Below are 24,632 nucleotides of genomic sequence, written 5' to 3'. Positions count from 1 at the left end.
TAAGCAAAGGTTGGGGGGTTTCATCCATAATAAAAATAAAGTACGTGTGTAAACAAAAGAGAAGAGGGATGATTTACCTTGCTGGTAGAGATAACGTCCTTCATGGGAGCCGCTCTTGAAAGTCTGGTTGATGAGGTAGTTAGAGTACCCACTATCATTCGTTGACAAAAACAAACACCTCTCAAAATAATTTTACTCTCTGTTTTACAAATGAAAAGCTCTAGCACATGTTAATCCTCGCTTCCTCTCGCGAAGGGTCAATCTTTTACTTTTACATCGAGTCTCCATCCTTTCTTTGAGCACCTTCTTGAGAGCACAACTTTCATTCTTAGTATAATATGCTTGTCCCAAAATGTGATTAATTGTGGTATAACTTTGATGCTTTTATCTTTGATAATTTCTACTTCCAATCTTTCCATGAACTTCAAAGGTGCCCGAGCATTTATGTTTTGCTATACAAATACGGGCAAGCGAGATACCACTTTATCATATCCTTTTATGAACATTGCAATCCTGCTGATAGACATGATTCATGATGCTTATTGTTAATTTGTTGGTACCTTTTCCATGATTGACATGGCTATTAGATGATTTTATTTGCATGTATCTTATTATGAATTGCTTAAGTACTTGCCATATCATGAGAATATTTACATCATATGAACAAATGTGTTCGTGAAAGTTCTTTTATCGCACTCGCTATTAATCGAATTGCTTGAGGACAAGCAATAAGCTAAGCTTGGGGGGAGTTGATACGTCCAAAACGTATCTACTTTCCCGAACACTTTTGCTATTGTTTTGCCTCTAATTTGTGTATTTTGGATACAACTAACACGGACTAACGCTGTTTTCAGCAGAATTGCTCTGGTGTCTCGTTTTGTGCAGAAATTCAACTTTCAGGAAAATCCTCGGAATTTATGTCAAAGGGCCTATTTTTCCAGAAGAATCACGGAGCCAGAAGGGCATACCTGGGGGAGGCCCAGGCCCCCCAGACAACAGGTCGGCGCAGCCTGGAGGGGGGGGGGCGCGCCGCCTTAGTGTGTGGCCCCCTCGGCCAGCCTCTGATGCCCCCCTCTGGACTACTTAAGGGTTTCGATCTAAAAACGCGAGACGAGAAGTCGAAGTCACCAGAAACCATCCAGTACGCCGCCACCATCGCGAAACTCCGTCTCGGGACCAGAAACTCCGTTCTGGCACTCCGCCGGGACGGGGAATTGGAGGAGATCATCGCCAGCATCACCACCGACGCCTCTCCATCGACCAGCCATGTTTCCCCCATCCATGTGTGAGTAATTCCCCCGCTGTAGGCTGAAGGGGATGGTAGGGATTGGATGAGATTGGTCATGTACTAGCATAAGATTGTTAGGGCATAGTGCCTAGTGTCCGTAATTGGTACTTTTATGATATTACTGCAACTTGTTATGCTTAATGCTTGTCACTAGGGCCCGAGTGCCATGATCTCAGATCTGAACATGTTATCAATTCATGATGATATTCATTGCTTTATGATCTTACCTGCAAGTTGTATACACGTATTGTTGTCCGGAACCCGAGGCCCCAAAGTGACAGAAATTGGGACAACCGGAGGGGAAGTCGATGATATGAGGATCACATGTGTTCACGGAGTGTTAATGCTTTGCTCCGGTGCTCTATTAAAAGGAGTACCTTAATTTCCAGTAGATTCCCTAGAGGCCCTGGCTGCCACCGGCTGGTAGGACAAAAGATGTTGTGCAAGTTTCTCATTGCGAGCACGTACGACTAAATATGGAACACATGCCTATTGATTGATTAGTACTTGGGTACCGTTTTATTATTATCTGCAAATGCCCTGTCTTGATTTTTACATGAGTTTCTCTCATCCATGCAACGCCCGTTCATCCATCCCTGTGCCTACAGTATTTAATCCTGCTGTTTACTATAATCACTACTGCTGATATTTCACTACTGCCACTGCTATAAAATTGTTGCTACTGATAAACTCTTGCGAGCAAGTCTGTTTCCAGGTGCAGCTGAATTGACAACTCCGTTGTTAAGGCTTTCAAGTATTCTTTGTCTCCCCTTGTGTCGAATCAATAAATTGGGTTTTACTTCCCGCGAAGACTGTTGCGATCCCCTATACTTGTGGGTCATCAAGACACTATTTTTGTCCAGTAGAGACACTTAAATTGCTCCTACGTAGTTATAGAGGCACTTTCCATATTGTCTCGAAACTGTCACTACAGGCGGTGTTTCTACGTGGTAAGGACAATAGTAATAATGTCTTTACATTTTAGAAGACATAAAAGAGGCATTATATTGTGTCTCTAGAGTAAATAAATGTAAAGAAACCATGTGAAAAGCAATACTCGAACTCATGACCTTAGTGATTAAGACTTATTCAATTAACCATCTCACCCTTTCACAAGTATATGTTGATACTTGGAACAAATTTCTAATTAGTATACCCACCATGACCCAAATAAAGAACAAATGTCTCTAGAGAACAAACAAAATGCCTCAAACATTGCCTCTAGATAAAAATTAATGGCATACAACGAAGTATCTCACGGATTGCCTCTTGATAACTTATTTGTGACACTTTGGAGTGTCTCATAAGTTGTCTATAGAATGAAAATTGCAACCCCTTACAAAAATGTCTCAACTAACGTCCCTACATATGAGACTATTTCTGAAGTGTCACTACAACATGCAAAGTGTCTCAATGTGATATTTAAAGAGGCAAAGTAGTAAGTGTCTCTAGTAAAATGTATCTATGGAAGGTTTTTCTTGTAGTGATAATTTCTGAAGTGGCATGCTACTATCATAATCTCGATCAATACTATTGTAAAGCATATGAGATGAATGAAGTGATTCAAAGCAATGGTAAAGATAATGACTAAACAACTGAATCATATAGCAAAGACTTTTCATGAATAGTACTTTCAAGACAAGCATCAACAAGTCTTGCATAAGAGTTAACTCATAAATCAATAGATACTTAATAGAAGGTTTTGAAGCAACACAAAGGAAGATATAAGTTTCAGTAGTTGCTTTCAACTTTCAACATGTATATCTCATGGATAATTGTCAACACAAAGTAATATGATGAGTGCAATAAGTAAGCATGTAAGAATCAATGCACACAGTTGACATAAGTGTTTGCTTCTAAGATAGAAAGAAGTAGGTAAACCGACTCAACATAAAGTAAAAGAAAGGCCCTTCGCGAGAGGGAAGCAGGGATTACTCATGTGCTAGAGCTTTTTATTTTGAAAACATGGAAACAATTGTGTCAACGGTAGTAATAATTCATATGTGTTATGCATAAAACATCCTATAAGTTGCAAGCCTCATGCATCGAATACCAATAGTGCTCGCACCTTGTCCTAATTAGCTCGGATTTCCATGGATTATCATTGCATTACATATGTTTCAACCAAGTGCCACAAAGGGATACCTCTATGTCACCTGTACAAAGGTCCAAGGAGATAGATCGCATTCGATTTCTCAATTTTGATAGATCTCAACTTGAGGACATCCATACCGGGACAACATAGAAAACAGATAATGGACTCCTCTTTAATGCTTAAGCATTCAACAACAGATAATATTCTCATAAGAGATTGAGGAGTAATGTCCAAGCTGAAACTTCCACCATTATACATGGCTTTGGTTGGCGGCCCAATGTTCTTCTCTAACAATATGCATACTCAAACCATTTAATCATGACAAACCTCCCTTAATTCAGACAAGACGAACATGCATAGCAACTCACATGATATTCAACAAAGGTGTAACAGTTGATGGCGTCCCCAAAAACATGGTTACCGCTCAACAAGCAACTTATAAGAAATAAGATACATAAGCGACATATTCTTTACCACAATAGTTTTTAAGCTACTTTCCCATGAGCTATATATTGCAAAGACAAGGAATGGAATTTTTAAAGGTAGCACGCAAGCAATTTACTTGGAATGGCAGAGAAATACCCCATAGTAGGTAGTTATGGTGGACACAAATGGCATAAGTTTTGGCTCAAGGTTTTGGATGCACGAGAAGAATTCCCTCTCAGTACAAGGCTTTGGCTAGCAAGGTTGTTTGAAGCAAACACAAGTATGAACCGGTACAACAAAACTTACATAAGAACATATTGCAAGCATTATAGGACTCTACACTGTCTTCCTTGTTGTTCAGACACTTTTACCAGAAAATATCTAGACTTTAGAGAGACCAATAATGCAAACCAAATTTCAACAAGCTCTACAGTAATTCTCCACTAATAGGTTCAAACTACATGATGCAAGAGCTTAAACATGATCTATTTGAGAGCTCAAAACAATTGCCAAGTATAAAATTATTCAAGACCATATACCAATTACCACATGAAGGATTTTCTGTTTCCAACCAAATAGCAATAAATGAAGCGGCTTTCAACCTTCGCTATGAACATTAAAAGTAAAACTAAGAACACCAGTGTTCAATATGAAAAAGCGGAGCGTGTCTTTCTCCCACACAAGGAATGCTAGGATCCGAATTTATTCAATCATAAACAAAAACAAAAACACACAGAAGCTCCAAGTAAAGCACATAAGATGTGACGGAATAAAAATATAGTTTCACTAGAGGTGACCTGATAAGTTGTTGATGAAGAAGGGGATGCCTTGGGCATCCCCAAGCTTAGATGCTTGAGTATTCTTGAAATATGCAGGGATGAACCACGGGAGCATCCCCAAGCTTAAGCTCTTCACTCTTCTTGATCACATTATATCACCCTTCTCTTTTGACCCTTGAAAACTTCCTTCACACCAAACTCAAAACAATCTCATTAGAGGGTTAGTGCATAATCAAAAATTCACATGTTCAGCAAGGACACAATCATTCCCAACACTTCTGGACATTACCCAAGGCTACTGAAATTTAATGGAGTAAAGAAATCCACTCAAACACAGTAAAAGAGGCAATGCGAAATAAAAGGCAGAATCTGTCAAAACAGAACAGTCCGTAAAGACGAATTTTTTCGAGGCACTTAACATGCTCAGATGAAGAAGCTCAAATTGAATGAAAGTTTCGTACATATCTGAGGATTACTCATGAATTTTTACAGAATTTTTAGACTCTCCTGCAGAGAGATCAACTCAAATTCGTGACAGCTAAGAATATGTTTCTGCGCAGAAATCCAAATCTAGTATCAACCTTCTATCAAAGACTTTACTTGGCACAACAATGCAATAAAATAAAGATAAGGAGAGGTTGCTACAGTAGTAACAACTTCCAAGACAGAACAAAACAGTAGCAAAATAAAACATGGGTTATCTCCCAAGAAGTGCTTTCTTTATAGCCATTAAGATGGGCTCAGTAATTTTAATGATGCTCTCGCAAGAAATAAGAGTTGAAGCAAAAGAGAGCATCAAAAGAAAACAAGAAACACTTTTAAGTCTAACCCACTTTCTATGAAAAGGAATCTTGTAAATAAACAAGTCATGTAAGCATAATGCAATAAGCATAGAATGGCAACACAAGCGCAACTTCAAGATTCTCAACATAAAGAGGGGAAATTTAATATTATTAAGATGCATATAACCATTTTTCCCTCTCCCATAATAACTTTCAGTAGCATCATGAACAAACTCAACAATATAACTATCATATGAAACATTCTTATCATGTGCTACATGCATAAAAGTATCATTACTCTCCACATAAGCATAATCAATTTTATTAGTAATAGTGGGAGTAAAACTATCACAACTATCATTGTAATCATCATAAATTGCAGGCATGGTATAATCATAATAAACTTTATCCTCCATAGTAGGTGGCACCAAAATACCACTATCATTATAATCATCATAAATGGGAGGCAAAGTAACATCAAAGAAAATTTTCTCCTCAAAACATGGGGGACTAAAAATATCACAACCAGCTTCCCCAAGCTTAAATTCCTCCATAGCATTAGCAATAATAGTGTTCAAAGAGTTAATGCTAATAACATTGCTACAACTATTTTGCAAACAAAGTTCCATGGGTTTTTTAATTCTCTCTTCAAACACATCATGTCCTAATTCAATATAAAGCTCATAAAGATCTCTATTTTTTTTGTTGTTTTCCATTAAGCCTAACTAGTGAAAATAAAAACAAGAAACAAAAAGATGCAATTGCAGGATCTAAAGGAAATAGCTTCGAGTACTCACACACCGACAACAGTGCTAGGAAATAGCTTAGTAGTCGGAGGATGTGAATACCTTTTACCTTACCTCCCGGCAACGGCTCCGGAAAATAGCTTGATGTCTACGCACGCTTCTATTACCGTAGACAGTGTTGGGCCTCCAAGAGCAGAGATTTGTAGAACAGCAGCAAGTTTCCCTTAAGTGAATCACCCAAGGTTTATCGAACTCGGGGAGGTAGAGGTCGGAGATATCCCTCTCTAGCAACCACCGCAATTAAGATACAAGAAGTTTCTTGTGTCCCCAACACACCTAATACACTTGTCAGATGTATAGGTGCACTAGTTCGGCGAAGAGATAGTGAAATACAAGTAATATGAATGATTGTAAGTAGTAATTGCAATCTGAAATAAAAATGGCAGCAAGCAAACATGTAGCAGAACTTGTTGGAAACGGTGTTTCAATGCATAGAAACAAGGCCTAGGGATCATACTTTCACTAGTGGACACTCTCAACAATGATCGCATAACTGAATAAATAAATGCTACTCTCAAACACTCTCTTGTTGGATAACAAACACCATTCATTGTGTAGGGCTACAAAAGCACACCTCAAGCCGGAGTAAACAAGCTCCAAAACTTCATAAAGGAATCACACACACGATGCACACACTGTCACCATCACACCGTGGAGAGTGAATCCGGAGTTCATATTAAAGTAACCTCTAGAGTGCATAATAGACCGTTGCAATTTAGACCGAGTACTAACATAGCATACACACTGTCACCAATAGCTATGAAAGGGGGAATAGATCACATCAATACTATCATAGTAATAGTTAACTTCATAATCCACAAGAGATTACAATCATAACCTACGCCAAGTACTACATGATGCACACACTGTCAACTTTACATCATGGAGGAGGAATAGACTACTTTAATAACATCACTAGAGTAGCACATAGATTAATAGTGATACAAAGCTCATGATCACATAAAGATCACACCATGGGAGAGAGAGATGAAACACATAGCTACCGGTAGAGCCCTTAGCCTCGGGGGAGAACTACTCCCTCCTCATTATGGGAGTCAGCAACGGCGATGAAGATGGCGGTGGTGTCGATGGAGATGACTCTAGGGGCAACTCCCCGTCCCGGCGGTGTGCCGGAATAGAGATTCTGTCCCCCGAAACTTGTCTTCGCTATGGCGACGGCTACGGAACTCTTCGTGGAATATGACTTGTTTTTTTAGGGTTTTCGCGACGGGAGTAATATATAGGCGAAGGGGCGATGTCGGTGGAGTCCCGAGGGGCCCACACCACATGGCGGCGCGGCCAGGGGTGGGGCCGCGCCCCCCTAGGGTGTGGCCGCCTCATGGCTCCTCTTCGTCTCCTCTTCGGTGTTCTGGAAGGCTCCGTGGAAAATAAGACCGCGGGCTTTTGTTTCGTCCAATTCCGAGAATATTTCCCGTGTAGGATTTCTGAAACCAAAAACAGCAGAAAATAGGAACTTACGCTTCGGCATCTTGTTAATAGGTTAGTTCTGGAAAATGCATCAAAATGATATAAAGTATGGATAAAACATGTAGATATTGTCATAAAACTAGCATGGAACATAAGAAATTATAGATACTTTTGAGACGTATCAACGACCTCAAGAAATTGGAGTCATCCATCGTTAGCCAAATGAAGGCAATGATGATGGAGTTGGTTGGTCCAAAACCAACCCCTACCGTAGATCCTAAGGCAAGTGCCATGGATCCCCCACCAAAAGCTAATCAATTTCCTGTTGTTGATTTTGTCGCTCAATCGACAAAAGATCCGCAAAAGGAAGGGCTTGGGGAGACCGGCACTTCAACAAAGGGGAAGGATGAGACACCGGTTGCGGAACATTTAGGGGGTAATCATGCGGTGCCACCACCGAGTGATTACACCATAAAAGTTCCAATTCCTATGCCACATATCTTGTCGCATGGTTCACCACCATTACTTAAATCCAATAGCTTTGAAAATTGGCAATTCTTAATGCGTTCTCATGTGCGCAGCGCTTCTACCGAGCTTTGGCGAATCATCGAGGAGGGTTATTCACCACGAGACCCGAAGCACTTGACAAGAAGAGAAGTGGTGGATGACCAACTCAACGCCACCGCCATCAACATGATTCACATGGCCGTCACGCCCAAGGACCGCGCTCATATTCGCTCGCTCAAGACCGCCAAGGAAGCATGGGATAAACTCGCGACAAGCTCTTCCTCGAAAATGAGAGCATTCAAAGCTCTCGTTTTGATGAAGTAAACAACATGGCCGACAGCTTCGTCATGAATGAGGGAGAGTCCCCCGAAGAGATGTATTGGCGCCTTATCACTCTCGCCGTATAAATGCAAAATCTTGAAGCAACGTTTGTGGATATTGATATATCTATTACACGTAACAGAAAAACTTTGAGTTGGAGTGATTAAGTATCAATCGTGATTCAAAGTGGTTTTAAACCTAGTCTTTTACTTTGATCGAACGAATGGGCAAGATAGCAACCAAGATAAATCAATCTACCAAAATCTCCTCAACTCCTCGCATTGGAACTGATTAAAATCAACTCCCACACATGGTATAGCATCAGATCATCAAGATCAGCAAGCAAACACAACAACGTGTGGTTGCAGATATAAAATCAATACCATTAAGTTTCACTAACACAACAACATATATGTAGGTATTATATGTTTGAAATTAATGTCGTGATTTTCACTAACACATTGTACTTAGCAAGTTTATGCTATTAATGCCCATTAAGTTTAATATGAAGGAGATATGCCCTAGAGGCAATAATAAAGTGGTTATTATTTATATCTTCATGTTTATGATAAATGTTTATATATCATGCTATAATTGTATTAACCGAAACATTAGTACATGTGTGATATGTAGACAAACAAGAAGTCCCTAGTATGCCTCTTAAACTAGCTTGTTGATTAATGGATGATTAGTTTCATAATCATGAACATTGGATGTTATTAATAACAAGGTTATATCATTATATGAATGATGTAATGGACACACCCAATTAAGCGTAGCATAAGATCTCGTCATTAAGTTATTTGCTATAAGCTTTCGATACATAGTTACCTAGTCCTTATGACCATGAGATCATGTAAATCACTTATACCGGAAAGGTACTTTGATTACATCAAACGCCACCGCGTAAATGGGTGGCTATAAAGGTGGGATTAAGTATCCGGAAAGTATGAGTTGAGGCATATGGATCAACAATGGGATTTGTCCATCCCGATGACGGATAGATATACTCGGGCCCTCTCGGTGGAATGTCGTCTAATGTCTTGCAAGCATATGAATGAGTTCATAAGAGACCACATACCACGGTACGAGTAAAGAGTACTTGTCAGAGACGAGGTTGAACAAGGTATAGAGTGATACCGAAGATCAAACCTCGGACAAGTAAAATATCGCGAGACAAAGGGAATTGGTAATATATGTGAATGGTTCATTCGATCACTAAAGTCATCGTTGAATATGTGGGAGCCATTATGGATCTCCGGATCCCGCTATTGGTTATTGGTCGGAGTGAGTACTCAACCATGTCCACATAGTTCACGAACCGTAGGGTGACACACTTAAAGTTGGATGTTGAAATGGTAGAACTTGAATATGGAATGGAGTTCGAATATTTGTTCGGAGTCCCGGATGAGATCCCGGACATCACGAGGAGTTCCGGAATGGTCCGGAGAATAAGATTCATATATAGGAAGTCATATTCCAAGTTTGGAAATGATCCGGTGCATTTATGGCAGGTTCTAGAAGGTTCTAGAAAAGTCCGAATAAACGCACTATGGAAGGTGGAGTCCCGGAAGGACTCCACAAGCTTGGCCAGCCAAACCCTAAAGGAGGAGTCCCGGTGGGCTCCACCTAGAGGTGGCCGGCCACCCCACCTAAGGAAAAGGTGGGAGTCCCACCTTGGGTAGGACTCCCTCCTTGAGTAGGTTTCCCACCTTTGGGAAGTTTTGGTGTTGGGGTCTTATTCGAAGACTTGGACTACAACTCTTGGGGATTTCACCTATATAATGAGGGGCATAGGAGAGGGGGCTGACCACCACAAGCCCATAGCTTGGCCGCACCCATAGGTGGCCGGCCACCCCCTCTCCCAACCCTAGCCGCCCCCTCTCTCCTCCTCTTCTCCCGCACGCTTAGCGAAGCTCCGCCGGAGATCTCCATCGCCACCGCCACCACGCCGTCGTGCTGCCGGATTCAAGGAGGAGCTACTACTTCCGCTGCCCGCTGGAACGGGGAGAAGGACGTCGTCTTCATCAACAACCGAACGTGTGACCGAGTACGGAGGTGCTGCCCGTTCGTGGCGCCGGAACCGATCGTGATCAAGATCTTCTACGCGCTTTTGCAAGCGGCAAGTGAACGTCTACCGCAGCAACAAGAGCCTCATCTTGTAGGCTTTGGAATCTCTTCAAGGGTGAGACTCGATACCCCCTCGTTGCTACCGTCTTCTAGATTGCATCTTGGCTTGGATTGCGTGTTCGCGGTAGGAAAATTTTTGTTTTCTATGCAACGTTTTCCTACGGTGGTATCAGAGCCGTGTCTATGCATAGATGGTTGCACGAGTAGAACACAATGGTTTTGTGGGCGTTGATGCTCTTGTTGTCTTTAGTTTGAGTACTTTGCATCTTTGTGGCATAGTGGGATGAAGCGGCTCGGGCTAACTTTACATGACCGCGTTCATGAGACTTGCTCCTCGTTCGACATGCAACTTGTATTGCATAAGAGGCTTTGCGGGTGTCTGTCTCTCCTACTATAGTGAAGATTCAATTTACTCTTCTATTGACAACACTAGTATCACCGTTGTGGTTCATGTTCGTAGGTAGATTGGATCTTACTCGAAAACCCTAAACCACATAAAATATGCAAACCAAATTAGAGAGCGTCTAACTTGTTTTTGCAGGGTTTGGTGATGTGATATGGCCATGATGTGATGATGAATATGTATGAGATGATCATTATTGTATTGTGGCAACCGGCAGGAGCCTTATGGTTGTCTTTAATTTCATGTTGAGTAGTATTTCAAAGTAGTTGTAATAGTTGCTACATGAGGTGAACAACCATGAAGACGGCGCCATGAACCTTGACGCTACGCCGACAATGATGGAGATCATGCCCGAAGATGATGGAGATCATGTCCGTGCTTTGGAGATGAAGATCAAAGGCGCAAAGACAAAAGGGCCATATCATATCACATATGAATTGCATGTGATGTTAATCCTTTATGCATCTTATTTTGCTTAGAACACGACGGTAGCATTATAAGATGATCCCTCACATTAATATCAAGATAATAAAATGTTCTCCCCTCGTATGCACCGTTGCATTGTTTGACGTTTTGAAGCATCTCGTGATGATCGGGTGTGATAAACTCAACATACAACGGGTGTAAGCCATGTTGCACACGCGGAATACTTGGGTTTGCTTGACGAGCCTAGCATGTACAGACATGGTCTCGGGACAATGGAAACCGAAAGGTTGAACACGAGTCATATGGATGATATGATCAACATGTTGATGTTCACCATTGAAACTACATCATCTCACGTGATGATCGGTTTTGGTGTAGTGGATTTGGATCGTGTACCACTTTACAACTATGAGGGATGTTGTATTAAGTGGGAGTTCATTAGTAATTAGATTAAAACATGAACTAATTATCATAAACATAGTCTGAGTAGTATTTTGAATTAATTTTGTAGTATTGGCATCCGTTTACTACTATGCGCTAGTCTTATAATTGAGATAGAAATACTCGTTAAAATCTGACTAGAAACTTTACGGATTGGTACCGTATTGTTAATGAATCAAGAAATGATTAAGTCCTATTGCAAACTTTTAGTAAAACTCACTTTGTTGATTCAGAGAGCTATGGTTTCAATTAGTACCTAAAATTATCTTGTCTCCGTGAAACTTGAGTTTCAAATCTGTTTGAAAAGTAAGGAGCTGAAAATTTAGTTTTCGTAAATAATCAAGGTACGAGATATATGTGATATCTAAGACCTTATTGCAAGATGATAGAATATAAATTTGGTGAGACTACATAAACTCATAAGTTTTATGGGAATGTACGAAGGTTGAAGACGCAAGGCGTCCCAATCCTCCAACTATTGGGGCACTAACGATATTCGCATATCCATGAAGTGATTGTCCTTAGTATGCACCGTTGCTAAGACTCGTCGTTTCGAAGCATCACGTGATGATCGGGTGTTATAGATTCTACGTGTGCTTCCAACGGGTGCAAGCCAGATTTGCATATGCGAATACTAAGGTTTAAACTTTATGAGCCTAGCATGTACAGACATGGTCTCAGAAAGTTATCATGAATTGATGGATAAAATTATGAGTGAAATTGTTCATCATATTACAAATTTACTAATAGTGAAATCTGAAATACTTATCATATGATGATCAACTTCAAAGTAAGAACCTCAAGGTTATTGGTATTTGACCAACAAACCTAGAAGTTATTGATGTTGAAATGTTTTTCTGAATAATGAGGAAAGCTAAAAGAGAAACTGCAAAAGATATTTTGGCAAAAGAAAAGAAAAGACTAGAAAGTCTAGCTCAGGTGTATATAAATGATATACATGTTATGGTTGTATTCCTAGTTAAGTCACACAATGAAATTCTTGGGTATTAGTACCATATTGGTTTGTATGAAGTGTCATACAAAACAACGCAATACAAGAATACAATGGCCTAAGTGACTGACAAGGAATATGATAGAAATGCACGTCTGGAACAAAATAAAGTGTTATTATGTTCGTCGTTGGCATTCTATCTAGCCCTTAGAATTTATAATAAAGAACTTAATAATTGTTATTTTGCTCTAGTCAAATGAAAACAATGAGTTGTTCAAATTATGACATTACTCCATGTACGATGGATAATTTATTATAAATCTTAATGGTGAAACACACATACATAACACTGACGCTAAAAATGCCATAAGGCAAATGATTTGAATTCCACTTATTTGTGGAACCGCAATTTAGGTCATGTTAGAAAGGATCGCATGAAGAAACTCCATGCAAATGGATTTTTGGAGTCATTTGATTTTTTGAATCATTTGGCGCTTGCAAATCTTTTCTAAAGAGAATGATTAAAATACCGTTCATAGGCCAAAAGTTGAACGGGCAACTAACTTAGTGGAAAAATACATGATGATGTATGTGGTTCACTGGGCATAGTTGTGTGCGGGAGATTCTTCTACTTCATGAAAACTTTCAACAATGAATTGAGTATATATATGTGGATATATTCAATAAGGAAGAAGTTTGAAACATTTGAATGGATTCAAATAAATTTCAAGTATGAAGTGGAAATCATCGTAATAGAAATCAAATATCTATGATTGGATCATGGTGGAAATATTTGAATTACGAGTTTTAGCGAACATCTAAGAGAGTTATGAAATTGTTCTACAACTTACGTTTCTTGGAGTATCATAGTGATGATGAAGTATCCAAGAGATATATCCAAACTTTGTTGGATCAATGATGAGATAAAATATTGATGCCATTATATTTTTGTGGATTATGCTTTAGTGACTACCGCTTTTACACCGAATAGAGCATCATCATGATCCGTTGAAATGACACCATACAAGTTATGGCATGGGTATAAACCCTAATAGTCAACCAAAATCGGATGAATGTCTTTGTTGGTTATCCCAGAGATTTAATTGGGAATTCTTCCCACGAGACAAAGACAAAAGTTTTTGTCAATGTTTCTTATTTCCGAGAAATTGTTTCGAGTGAAGTATTTGAGTGGGAGGACAATATAATTTGATAAGGTTTATGAACCCGAGCATAATGATCGAGTAGCGCAGACATCGGAATTGGTTTCGGAAGCGGCCACGACGATCATGGCTCTCATGACTACAAAGTATTTTAGCCATGGAGATCGAAGTACATATTGAACCTTGTAGGTATGGTTTACTTTGTGATCAAATAAATGATTTGTGGACAAAGGATTGATTTTGAACAATGATAAACCAACTACAAAACAAAGAAGTTATGATGGGCCCTGACTCCGTTAAAATGGCCATGCGCCATGAAATCCAAGATAGATGAATACTTTATGAAAGTAAATGGATCTATGAAATTGATAGACTTGGATGAAATATCTTTGAAGAAGCTTGACTTGTCGAAAAGTTGTTTACGACAAAGTTCAAAGAGTTGACTACGACAAGATTAGATCTTCCGTAGCAATGCTTATAGTCTATATGGATTATTCTAGTAATCACTACATATTTCTTTTATGAGATATGTTAGAAGGATGGCAAAATACATTACTTATCAGAAGTGTGTATTAAAGGTGTATACAAGATACAACCAAGAGTTTTGCTGGTCCGTGGAATACTAGATAGGTATACGAACTTCAATTGGATGAAGTAAGTATCGAGGAGTTGAATCTTCACCAGATGAAATAGTCAAAGAATTTTTTGATTTCATCAAAGACGATGAAGAGGCTTGCATTTGCAAGAGATTAAGTGGGAGCGCTGAGACATATTTATAATACTTATGTAGATGACATATAGTTGGTTATAAATGATGTAATTATATACTTGATTAAAAGGTTTCATTGAGAATTAACTTCAATGAAAGGATATGGACTGAAACAAATTTAGTGTCAAGATCCATGAAGATAGATTGAAACACATAAATAAGTTTTAAGTCAAAGTACATATGATGGATATTGAAGTAGTTCAATATAGAAATATTAAGAAAATGTTCTTGTCATGTGAAGGTTTAACAAGACTTGAGTGTATCTGACACTCAATGAGTAAAAACACATGAGTGATTATAGATCACGAATAATATGTACACAATCAGATATCATGTGCTATAAAGTGTTATGAGCATATACCGAATGATTCATATGATGATCATTGGACGACGATAAGAATATCCTTGAGTACTTTAGAAGGACTAAGGATATATATATATATTTTTGTATGAAGAAATGACAAACAAATCGCTCGTAAGGTGTTACACCGATATTGGTTTTGTCACATATAAAATATAATTTCAATCTCAAATTAGACTAAGTGTTGTTTAAAAGGTAGCACAATGAGCTAGAAGTTGTCTATGCTAGATTTAGAAGAATTCTAAATATTGTGACGGATTCTACAAAAGAAGGCAGAGTATGTCATTATTTTGACAATGACAAAGGATGTTAAGTCAAGAGGTTCTTTGAGAACTTGGTGTAGTTCCGACAGAGTCAGAACTTTGAAGCTATATTGTGTGTGACAATATTAGTGACATATTTCAGACAAGCGGAATTAAGGTTCCACCGAAGATCAAACATATTTAAATGCCAACTCATTTGGAAATGAGTGATGCGTTGAGACGCAAATGAATTACAAAATACATACGTTTCGAGCGTGTCGGATCCGATGACTAAAAACCTCTCCCGTGAGCAATACATGATAAAGCACCAGAAGGCCAAGGTGTTATATCTTTACAAATGTAAACTAGATTATTGACTCTAGTGCAAGTGGGAGACTGAAGGAGATATGCCCTAGAGGCAATAATAAAGTGGTTATTATTTATATCTTCATGTTTATGATAAATGTTTATATATCATGCTATAATTGTATTAACCGAAACATTAGTACATGTGTGATATGTAGACAAACAAGAAGTCCCTAGTATGCCTCTTAAACTAGCTTGTTGATTAATGGATGATTAGTTTCATAATCATGAACATTGGATGTTATTAATAACAAGGTTATATCATTATATGAATGATGTAATGGACACACCCAATTAAGCGTAGCATAAGATCTCGTCATTAAGTTATTTGCTATAAGCTTTCGATACATAGTTACCTAGTCCTTATGACCATGAGATCATGTAAATCACTTATACCGGAAAGGTACTTTGATTACATCAAACGCCACTCGCGTAAATGGGTGGCTATAAAGGTGGGATTAAGTATCCGGAAAGTATGAGTTGAGGCATATGGATCAACAGTGGGATTTGTCCATCCCGATGACGGATAGATATACTCTGGGCCCTCTCGGTGGAATGTCGTCTAATGTCTTGCAAGCATATGAATGAGTTCATAAGAGACCACATACCACGGTACGAGTAAAGAGTACTTGTCGGAGACGAGGTTGAACAAGGTATAGAGTGATACCGAAGATCAAACCTCGGACAAGTAAAATATCGCGAGACAAAGGGAATTGGTAATATATGTGAATGGTTCATTCGATCACTAAAGTCATCGTTGAATATGTGGGAGCCATTATGGATCTCCGGATCCCGCTATTGGTTATTGGTCGGAGTGAGTACTCAACCATGTCCACATAGTTCACGAACCGTAGGGTGACACACTTAAAGTTGGATGTTGAAATGGTAGAACTTGAATATGGAATGGAGTTCGAATATTTGTTCGGAGTCCCGGATGAGATCCCGGACATCACGAGGAGTTCCGGAATGGTCCGGAGAATAAGATTCATATATAGGAAGTCATATTCCAAGTTTGGAAATGATCCGGTGCATTTATGGCAGGTTCTAGAAGGTTCTAGAAAAGTCCGGAATAAACGCACTATGGAAGGTGGAGTCCCGAAGGACTCCACAAGCTTGGCCAGCCAAACCCTAAAGGAGGAGTCCCAGGTGGGCTCCACCTAGAGGTGGCCGGCCACCCCACCTAAGGAAAAGGTGGGAGTCCCACCTTGGGTAGGACTCCCTCCTTGAGTAGGTTTCCCACCTTTGGGAAGTTTTGGTGTTGGGGTCTTATTCGAAGACTTGGACTACAACTCTTGGGGATTTCACCTATATAATGAGGGGCATAGGAGAGGGGCTGACCACCACAAGCCCATAGCTTGGCCGCACCCATAGGTGGCCGGCCACCCCCTCTCCCAACCCTAGCCGCCCTCTCTCCTCCTCTTCTCCCGCACGCTTAGCGAAGCTCCGCCGGAGATCTCCATCGCCACCGCCACCACGCCGTCGTGCTGCCGGATTCAAGGAGGAGCTACTACTTCCGCTGCCCGCTGGAACGGGGAGAAGGACGTCGTCTTCATCAACAACCGAACGTGTGACCGAGTACGGAGGTGCTGCCCGTTCGTGGCGCCGGAACCGATCGTGATCAAGATCTTCTACGCGCTTTTGCAAGCGGCAAGTGAACGTCTACCGCAGCAACAAGAGCCTCATCTTGTAGGCTTTGGAATCTCTTCAAGGGTGAGACTCGATACCCCCTCGTTGCTACCGTCTTCTAGATTGCATCTTGGCTTGGATTGCGTGTTCGCGGTAGGAAAATTTTTGTTTTCTATGCAACGTTTTCCTACATAATATGCTACCGTAGCGAACCACGGGCTTTGTGCTAGTTAAGTCTATTCTTTATCTCGAAACAAGTCTTAATACACATACCCGCAGCCAAAACCCTTTATAGGGTGAGTAAACCTAGTAGCTTGGGACAAAACCCCAAACCGAACCACACCAAACCATGTCGAAACCAAATATTGTCCGAATCAAACAAAATAAAAACAATCGTAGATGCTCATAACATGATCTGGCTAAAATAAGTACTACTCAATCCCTAAGGCCTAGTTTGGCAACAAAGTTTTTCTAAAACTGAATTATTATAAAACTAAAGTATTTATATGCATGGGGAGGAATACTGCAGTTTCTTGATACCGCAGTATTTCTCAGTTTTGGCAAAAACTGCAAGGCGTTTGGCAAATGGTATTTTACCGTCATTTGAACGACTTTTCTGTTAGATGATCTGCACTGATTGGACAAGGGGCCATCTATACTCAGAGTGCCATCCAATACTTAATCGTTGTGTGCCTATATGGAGTAGTTGATCACCTTGACCGATAGTGTCACGCCGCATTTATGCATCTCTGTTGAATCGCGCCAGAGTCCGTCTGCTACGTCCTGATGACTACGGCAGCAAGCTCCGCCACGGATGTCCCGCAGGGCCACTTTGAGCAGCTCGGTGGCGATCAAAGTTCAGAGGCAGTGCCAATGAAAGGATATCAAGCTCTTCTACATCGACTCCCTTGCTGGCCGGCCGCCACCGGATCAAACCAACGGGAAATAAAAAACTGATGAACAATCATTCTCCTTTCCCCATGGCTGAAGACGATCCAACGGCGGCTCAAAGTAGCCAGCGAGCCGCGGGAGCGTTTTTATCGTTTCTCCGTTTCAGGAAAAAAGAGGTCTGATGTTGTTTCTTCAATACTTTAAAAATACCACAGTTTGAGGGATACTAAAGTATTAATACTTCAGTTTTTAGCCATAGCCAAACACGTCAAAGTATTGAAAACTGTAGTATTTTTGAAAACTGTGGTATTGCTCAAATACTTCAAAAAGACTTTGCTACCAAACGCAGCCTAAACCGAAATAAATGCAGCAACTTAACAAATTTAGTACTAACGCGAGGTCCTTGGCTAACCCAAACAACAGTTGATATGTTCTGAAGTTTGGATTCATCTCATCTTCGGGGAGGAGGAATCTCAACGCCGAACTTACTATGACTGAACGTTATTGGTACTACAAAGAAAATCAAATGCTTGACTTGACCCTATGTAACTGTAGTATCAAATTAATCTTGAGGCTTGAAAGACAGGATCGAAACGTTCAATGACGCGAAGTCCACCCGGCGGGCATCAGTCCGTTGCACGAAACACCAAAGAGAAATTCTTGTGGATCTCAAAAAAAAAAAAAGAGAAATTCTTGTGCTGGTGTCCGGTCGAACTAGTGATGCACGCCTTGAAGCAGACCTCTGTATCTCCCGACGTTGCCTTAGGAGCGCGCGTACACCGCCGCCGCCGGCGAGCCTCAGGCTATTCCAGGGCGGGTGGAAGCCAAGGTGGGCGGCGATACGTTCCAGCCCAACAGGCAACTTCGGGCAGTCAGCGGCCATCCCCGCGACGTCGTAGACCTGGTCGCCGAGGAAGTGCCGCACTGCTCCGACGAACCCGGCCAAGTCATTCGGGAGCGGGCAGCCGCCGGTGACGATCTTGAACAGATACCGCACCTTGGTACCACCTCTCCCATTAACGATCATCTACCTTCACCGCCTCGCTGGCGACAACACTCTGGCATCTCCTCCGCGTCGCTCTGCCGAGCAATGATCACCCTCCACCTCCCTAACAACGGCGTGCCGCTGTCTCCACCCAGTCGCTCTGTCGAGTGATGGTGGTCCACCCCGAGACGCTAGTAGGATTGCCTCCTCGAGATAAACGTGGTTTCTCGACCTTACTCTGATTACGGTTGTTAGCTTTGCCGTACCGCCATGCACACGTTACAAGAGGTAAGCATCCAAGCAGGCAAGCACAGAGATGGATCGATTTCACCTGGCTTGACCTGCACATCTGAACCGAATCGACGAGCAAACACAAGCCACGAGAAAAGATATGTTTTTCCTCTACCCGTAGGCTTCATCGGGTTTTTTTTTTTGGATTTTTATTTATAGCACCCAATAGGGTGTTGCTTGACATGGTACAAGGAGACAAAAAAAAAATATACAAACCGACTAGCACTAATACTGACTTTTTTTTTGAGATGCACTAATCCTAGACCTTGGACTTGACTCATACTAGGAAACTAATCAAACAGTTCTCAATAGGACACGGGCATGTTTGGTTAATTCCAACACATCGATCGTTGGTGTCTGTGTCCGATCAAACTAGTGATGCAGGCCTTGAAGCACACCTCTGTATCTGCTGACCTTGCCTCGGAGCTCTCCGTCCTCCAAGATCCTGAACACCTGCAGCGCGCGCACGCCGGCGGCAGCAGCGAGCCTCGGGCTATTCCAGGGCGGATGGAAACCGAGGTGGGCGGCGATGCGCTCCAGCCCAACGGGCAACTTCGGGCACTCGGCGGCCATCCCCGCGACGTCGTAGACCTGGTCGCCAAGGAAGTGCCGCACCGCGCCCACGAACCCGGCCAAGTCGTTCGGGAGCGGGCAGCCGCCGGTGACGATCTTGAGCAGGTAGGCGACGTGGTAGGCACCGGTGTAGGTGACCCACGACAGGCCGCGCCGAGGCCCGATGAGGCCGGAGTAATTCAGCAGCATGGCGCCGAGGCTCCAGGCGTCGACGCCGTGGTTCGCGAACGTGTCCACGTCGAGGCCACGACCGGCGAGGTAGGCTAGGGAGTTCGCGTCGTGCGGATCAGAGTGGCGGCGGAAGTCCCGAAGGTTGAACTCCCAAGCTTCGGTCTTGCCGTCGCGGTCGCAGACGGCGATCCCGACCTGGAGCGGCTTGAGGGCGTCCACGTTGGCCTTGAGGATGGGGTAGCGGTTCTCGTCGGTGAGGGCGTCCTGGTCCTTGCCGGGATGGTGGACGAGGCCGGGGTAGTGCACGTTGACGGCGACGTACCGGGCGCCCTCGGCGAAGTGGCGGAGGTTGGCGGCCTCTTGGTGGAAGCTCCAGGCCCACACGGGGTGCACCAGGACGGGGACGTGTGGCGCCGGCATGGGGACGGGGTGGTCCGTGGTCTGCGGCGGAGGCACGCGGCCGTGGAAAGAAGCCGGCGGCGGTGGAAACATCGAAAACATTACTCGATTCTGCGTTGCTGTTGTTTTGCTTTCGAAGATCCTCCGCTGTTATTATGTCAAGTTGTCAACCTCTTCTGAAGTTCTGAGTACTCCGGCGGCGGAGTATATATAGTACTCTCTGAACAATTAATTGTAGTGGGAATCGGACACACGGTCCGGATCGGGTGGTAATCGGTGAGCAAATCGATTTCTATGGGAAATACGGAGTCGCAGAAAACAGTATAGAATCACATAGGTACTATGCGTTAGAATTCACTACGATGCCGTGTTTGGTTCAGATTAGAAGACTAACCGATTCATTTTGGTGCAACAAGAAAATGAGAGATCGATGAGGCTCGTGGGCTTGTGGGCTCGTGGCGATCCATCGCATTGTTTCTGTTGGAATTTGTGGCTACATATTTACTACGTTATTATACTTCTGAAATTAAAAGAAAATATATTCATGAAAATAACATGGAACAATTGACTCGGAATTGAAAATATATTTAAACAAGACAGCTATACCTATACTAGAATGCAGTGTATATGAGTATGCTGCAATTATGTCAGGGATGAGTATAGTGTGGAATGTCAGCGTGTCTGTAGAATTTTCTCTACGGATTGTTAAAGCATGTCAGTTTAATTTTAAATTCAAACTCGATGCATGATTCACACGTGCGTGTTTAGAATCTAATTGATTAACAGTTGAATTCACTAGATGACTGTCAATGATTGTGGTTGGTTTAATAAGTCATTGAGTTTTATCTGAAAATAGATGAAAATATATGAAATTTGAAGTCTACATAAAGATCCTTAAAGCATCTCCAACGTGCATTATATAAAGCGCATGCGCTGAAAAAACCGCCGATTTAGCGCGCGAGACGTGAAACCGGCACTCCAGCAAACACTTTAAAATCGTGCGCGGGGCAAATTTTTTAGGCGCGCAGGATATTTGCGGCATTGCATGAGTCAAATTTGGTGTGCCGGCTCTAGCACGCTGGAAAACGCGAAGCTACGCGCGAAGAGCCAACTACCGAGCTAAAACATCCGCGCCCTTGATCCCCCGCCCCCACGCTACCTGGCTCCTGCCGCAGCCGTTCCCCATCATCCCGCGGCCGCCTCCATTTGTGCGGCCGTCCGGGAGCCACCTTCGCTACGTTCCCCACCGCCGCCGGCTTGGATCCATCGATTTGAGCTGCGGTGACCGCCACAAGGTGTTTGGTGAAATCATTGCAAGGTATGTATCGCTTCCAACTTGCCACTATTTTTCGTGAGTGTTGTGCTAGTTCAAGGAATTTATCAGATGGATGAGTTCATCCTACGTTTTTTTCGATGAAAAATGGGATCTTGAAGAAGAAAATATAGCTTTGCTATTGGCTATGGTCAAGATTGTGTGATCATGCACGCGTGTACGATACATCATGCACGCTTGTGGATCATGCATAACATGATCATCGAAGATGGGAGTGGCCAAGATTTGGACTACTCCTGCTACGATTTAATGGGACAACTCGTGCGAGTGTATATCAGAGAATAGAGGGTGGCCCACTTCATTACATCGTCTCATTGGATTCGACAAACTGATGTGCATGATGATCTTTAAAAGGATCTTATCGAGGAGTGGTGGGCATGGAACGGCCACCAAAACAATTAATTTCATCTTTGTATATTTGTTTTATTATTGTAGGACTGTTTGATGTATTGTTGAGAAGTTATTTATTGTATCGAGGAACTATTTATTTGTGTTGTAAAAATAATGACACTATTTATTTTTGATTTTTTTAGAAACATAGTACAAACGCAGACGCTCACATACACGCGCGTACACTCACCCCTATAAACGCACACACGCACAGCCTACTCCTATGAGTACCTCTAGAAGACAGAGTTTGATTTTTTTTTTATATGTGTTTGATATTTGTTGTTCTATGTTTGTGTGTTTGGTGTTTGTGCTGCCGCTCGTGCTGCATTATACAGCATCTGGTAAAGCGCTGGTTGCCATGCACACCATTTGGAGTGCCTGCAAATAGCTGAGCACAGCCATGCACGCTAAAACGACTAAAGTGGTGTTGTAAAACATTTTTACCCATAAAGCTATTAGTGTCAGGTATGCTCATATATGTGAAAAATACGAAAATGGTAGAGAAATTCAGCATGGTCCTCACAAAACCTCCATAGTACCTAACGAGTCGAGTCTTATGCCGGTCACCGCTAGCCGCCCGATTTAGGTAGAAATTGGACTTCCCATCCAACATAAGAATTACAATCAACATGAAACATACAATCAACATGAAACGTGACATCTGGCCCGTCCAACCATGTTCATTGCCGCACACCCTCCACCCGCATAGCAAAAATTGTGCTATAGCAAAATCATGGTCAAGTAACAATTTTTCCAGGAAGGCATCAAAACAATGAAAAGAAGTCGCAATATTTTGAAAACACCAATGCATCACAAATGATGTGATGACAGTTTAAAGATGACACCTGACACAGGTAACAGCACATACCATAACACTTTTCTGTTTCTTTCCCGCCACATCTCTCTCCAAGGAGACCAATAGGAGCAGCGACTGGATCTTTTTAATAAATTCAGAAGCCGTTTCACTAACAAGCGAACTCCAAGCCTCGTCAAATGTTGCTTTGCCACCTCCAGGGGTTTGGATTGAGGGAGGAACAGCCCTGCCATAACGGTACCAGGCACCAGATACACAAGAGACATGGCAGGACAGGAACAAATGGCAAGCAGACACGAGCTCCCGGTTCACATCTGACAAAAGTAGCAGTTTGGCAAAGCCTCTGCACAGCAGCCGATCGGCACACTACACACAGTTCCTTTTTTCTTGAACAGGGAAGGGCCCCGAAGGACCCAGAAGCTGCATTATATATCATCGGTGGCAACACATTTTACAAAGAGGACTTCTAGGAAAAGTAAAGTTATAGACAAGCTCTCAACTTTTACAACCAAGACCCTCGCAAAGAGGATAGAAAAGCAATCGGGTCCCTTGCCACCTTCCTCGCGTCGATGCCTCCAGTTGCGGCTACATCGCCGGGGACGAAACCACTTGGGATGCAACCACCGAAGAGTACCACACTTCTGGAGTTGAAGGGCCTCCACTTTGGCACGCTGGCCAGGAGGTTGTTGATGAGTTATTGCCAGCAAACGATCCGAATATAGCTGGAAACGCCGGAGCTCAGAGCGGTCACCATTCGGCCATAGGAGTCGATGGCAAGACGGCCTGAGGTCGTCGATGAAGCGCCGCCGAGGATGTGCTCCAAAGGATAGAAGCCGACGATCTGCCCCATCATGCAAATCTTCCAGCAGCTGCCGTCCATCCCCTTCCTCCTCCATCTCCTTGATGGCGAGAAGAAGGAGCTAGAGCCACAGATCTGAGAAGATCCACACGATACATAGAAGCGGGTTTATTGAGAGAAGAGCCCCGGCTAGATTCGACTCCTTCCTTCAACCACCACGGACGCCGGAGAAGGATTCGAATCCTCCGTGTCCCAGCGCTGCTCGCCAGCGTTAGGAGCAAGCTCAGAAACGAAGAACTCCAAAGCTCCACAAGGGTAAAACCAACATATCCACAGTCCGAAGCCTTGGTCCATCTCTCCTCTGCTACAGTAGTGAGGAGATTTTTGGGCGTTCCCAATCGATCCACCTCACTCGCCGGCGAATCGAGGGCTCCTCCTCCTCTGTCGGCTGCTTTGGCAGCGGGAGGTTGGGGGAACCTCGGTTCCCGGCTTTTATATAGCGTAGAGTCTGGTAGGGAGTCTGCCGGCGGCGTCGTGGATGCGGCGAGGTTGTCGGTGTGGTGTTCGGTGGTGGCGTGCTTCTCCTCTTGCGGCGGCGTTCTCGGAGCTTCGTGGCGGTGCACACACCTGTTCTGCACTCGAGCTTCCACGGGTGCTTGCTAATAAGGCCGGATCGAG

The 24,632-nt window shown here is 42.6% G+C and overlaps 1 protein-coding gene across 1 annotated transcript; it reads right to left on the bottom strand.

The window, feature by feature from the left end:
- Positions 1 to 19,847: 19,847 nt before the first annotated feature.
- LOC124654421 (probable CCR4-associated factor 1 homolog 11) lies at positions 19,848 to 20,720 on the bottom strand. Its single transcript, XM_047193426.1, has one exon. The coding sequence runs from the start codon at positions 20,718 to 20,720 to the stop codon at positions 19,848 to 19,850; it is 873 nt and encodes a 290-aa protein (XP_047049382.1).
- Between the last annotated feature and the right edge of the window lie 3,912 nt (positions 20,721 to 24,632).

This window comes from Lolium rigidum, chromosome 1 (genome assembly GCF_022539505.1).
Source record: "Lolium rigidum isolate FL_2022 chromosome 1, APGP_CSIRO_Lrig_0.1, whole genome shotgun sequence".
Taxonomy (NCBI): domain Eukaryota; kingdom Viridiplantae; phylum Streptophyta; class Magnoliopsida; order Poales; family Poaceae; genus Lolium; species Lolium rigidum.
The sequence above is the reverse complement of the archived record's forward strand: the minus strand, read 5'-3'. Positions and strand labels throughout refer to the sequence as shown.